The 2,164-nt window shown below is 45.1% G+C and overlaps 1 protein-coding gene across 1 annotated transcript; it reads right to left on the bottom strand.

The window, feature by feature from the left end:
• Positions 1–7: 7 nt before the first annotated feature.
• On the bottom strand, positions 8–2,083 carry LOC111653899 (anoctamin-8-like). The gene is made up of 3 exons (XM_023404627.2): positions 1,925–2,083; positions 1,491–1,601; positions 8–1,030 (listed from the first exon to the last, which is right to left on the bottom strand). The coding sequence occupies exons 1-3, from the start codon at positions 2,048–2,050 to the stop codon at positions 368–370; spliced, it is 900 nt and encodes a 299-aa protein (XP_023260395.1). The 5' UTR covers positions 2,051–2,083; the 3' UTR covers positions 8–367.
• Between the last annotated feature and the right edge of the window lie 81 nt (positions 2,084–2,164).

Here is a 2,164-nt window from a genome sequence, read left to right as displayed (position 1 = left end):
TGTTTTTATTTATTTTTTTAAAAAGATCCTTCACATCAACATATTCTGTTCTGGTGCTGTTGAAACCCAGGCAGTCATGCAGTATTTCAACCTTTAGTAAAGGTTTCTCAAGCCCCGTTCAAGTAGATACACTTACTGTACATATTTTACTTGGAAGCTAGATAATCAAGTGTTAGATACAGTATAATACTTTGTGCGAAGTTAGTTGCATCGAGATTCAAAGTCTAACGCTCGCTGACCTTAGATGTGGTCCTTGTGACTAACATGTTCTCCTACAGTACAGGTGTGTCGCTGTCTCTCAGTGTTGCCTGAACATTTGTACATTGCTCTCCATTCATAACATTACATTGGCATGGCTGAACTTTTATTAACTCTTCGAGCCAGAGTTTTCTAAATCAGTCAATTGTCTTGATTCTCCTTTATCTGACTCATTAGAGGGTAATTCCTCTTGGGATGTGTTTAAGTCATACCTGTTGGGCTGAGCGTTAGCAGCCTGGGTCGGTGGTTGTGTCCCATTTGCACACACAACCGTACCCTCGGACTTGCTGAAACTGAACAGCTTCCCAGGACTGAATGTTCTGTTGGGGGACTGTGACCTCTCCTGGCCACTAGGGGGAACTGAAGAGGTCACAGTTGACCCAGGCGTTGGTCCAACTGCCACTGCTGGCTCTTTTTTCACCTCAGGCGACTTCAGGAACTTCAGAAATCCTGGGAGCTTTGCCTCGCCTCCTGTCGGGGACTGGGCTGGTGAGCGTGAAGTGCCGGAGGAGAACTTCCCCTGGAGAGGGATGATCTGTTTCAGCTTCATCACATTGTTGTTTCCCAGCAGAGAGCTGGGTCTCTTCGGCTTGTCCCCTGGCTTGCCCCCTGATACTTTGTCATGGTGATGCTGGTGGTGGGTGTCTGCCCTGTGGTACTCGCTCTCCTGACGGGCCTCGGCCTGCAGCTCGGCCTGACGCTGAAGCTCCTCCTCCTCACGCCGGCGCCTGAGCTGCTGTTGGAAGTGATGCTGCGCCTGCTGCTCATGCTTCTAGATGGGGAGGCATGTTAAAATGAAGATAGAGAAGAAGAGAGAAAGATTCATAGGAAGAAAGACGGCAAAACAGAGAAAGGTGAGAGAGAACAGGATAAATAAAAGCATGAATACACCCCCAGCAATTAAAGGTTAAACTCTAAATTCTCATGCTAAATATGCTGACATTTTGTCATTTGCTCTTTACTGTCTCTATGACAAAACTTATCTTAAGACAACATTAAGACGTGATGTATTACAACACTATACAGACAAACGTAGTCAAACACACACATTTATTTTCTCACCAACAGTGAGAAAAGGCTGCACGAGTGTACATTTTTGGACAATGCACACTAACAGACCAAGGGACACACTTGGGGTATGTGTGTAGAAATATGATATAAATCGCACAAAGTCCAGCCAGCAGCAAGCCTAACGTTGGCCGAAGGTCTTTCAAGCTATGATACAACTATACCTTGAAAGCTTCCCTTCGTCGGTACTCTAGCTTGGCCATCTCTTCTGCTACCCAGCCAGGGATATCAGGGATGGCAACATGGATGACGTACTTTAGGAGGATTGCAAAGTGCTGTAAACCACCGAGACCACAAAGGGACAGGCTCAACACGCAGTACATCAAGGCACAATCACATTCTGTTTCTTATTCTGTATTTTCTCCAAGGACAAAACAGCACATCTCATACACATACCAAAAACTCTTGTGAGGTTTTGTGTTCATTAATGAACTTGGCTCAAAAATTGTATTTTACAGAACAACAAAAGATAGCAGGCCGTGCACATTGGTACTTCTTTTGTAATCTTAAAAAAAAGTGTCATTTTGGGAATAAAACTACATTTTGTTAAAACTACCAAACTCCTGACGGACAAACCTGCGTTTGTTTTACAGCATACCTCCAGTAAGACGATGGAGATGATGGTCATCTCAGGACTCAACCAGGGGAAGAGACGCTGGAGCTGCCCACACTGACCTATCAGGTAACAGTTAACTATGATGGCTATCAAGCCCATAGCCTCCATTGCAGTCTGGTGTTGGGAGAGAGAGAGAAAGAAAGAGACAGAGAGAGAGAGAGAGAGAGAAATTTCCAGGCTATCAGGTGGCCCCACTATACAAACCGTAGTCTTGTCTGACAT

The sequence above is a fragment of the Seriola lalandi genome, unplaced genomic scaffold (genome assembly GCF_002814215.2).
Source record: "Seriola lalandi dorsalis isolate HSWRI2012SDOR001 ecotype SW California unplaced genomic scaffold, Sedor1 jcf7180001974311, whole genome shotgun sequence".
Taxonomy (NCBI): Eukaryota; Metazoa; Chordata; class Actinopteri; order Carangiformes; family Carangidae; genus Seriola; species Seriola lalandi.
This window is presented reverse-complemented; position numbering and strand designations above follow the sequence as displayed.

What these genes read in the sequence shown, in the direction of transcription:
- LOC111653899 (XM_023404627.2), bottom strand. Translation starts at nt 2,050, where the DNA reads ATGGAGGCTATGGGCTTGATAGCCATCATAGTTAACTGTTACCTGATA. An exon ending in TCTCCATCGTCTTACTGGAG is followed by an intron (nt 1,602 to 1,924) that starts GTATGCTGTAAA and finishes GGTGGTTTACAG; the next exon opens with CACTTTGCAATCCTCCTAAA. An exon ending in GACGAAGGGAAGCTTTCAAG is followed by an intron (nt 1,031 to 1,490) that starts GTATAGTTGTAT and finishes CTCCCCATCTAG; the next exon opens with AAGCATGAGCAGCAGGCGCA.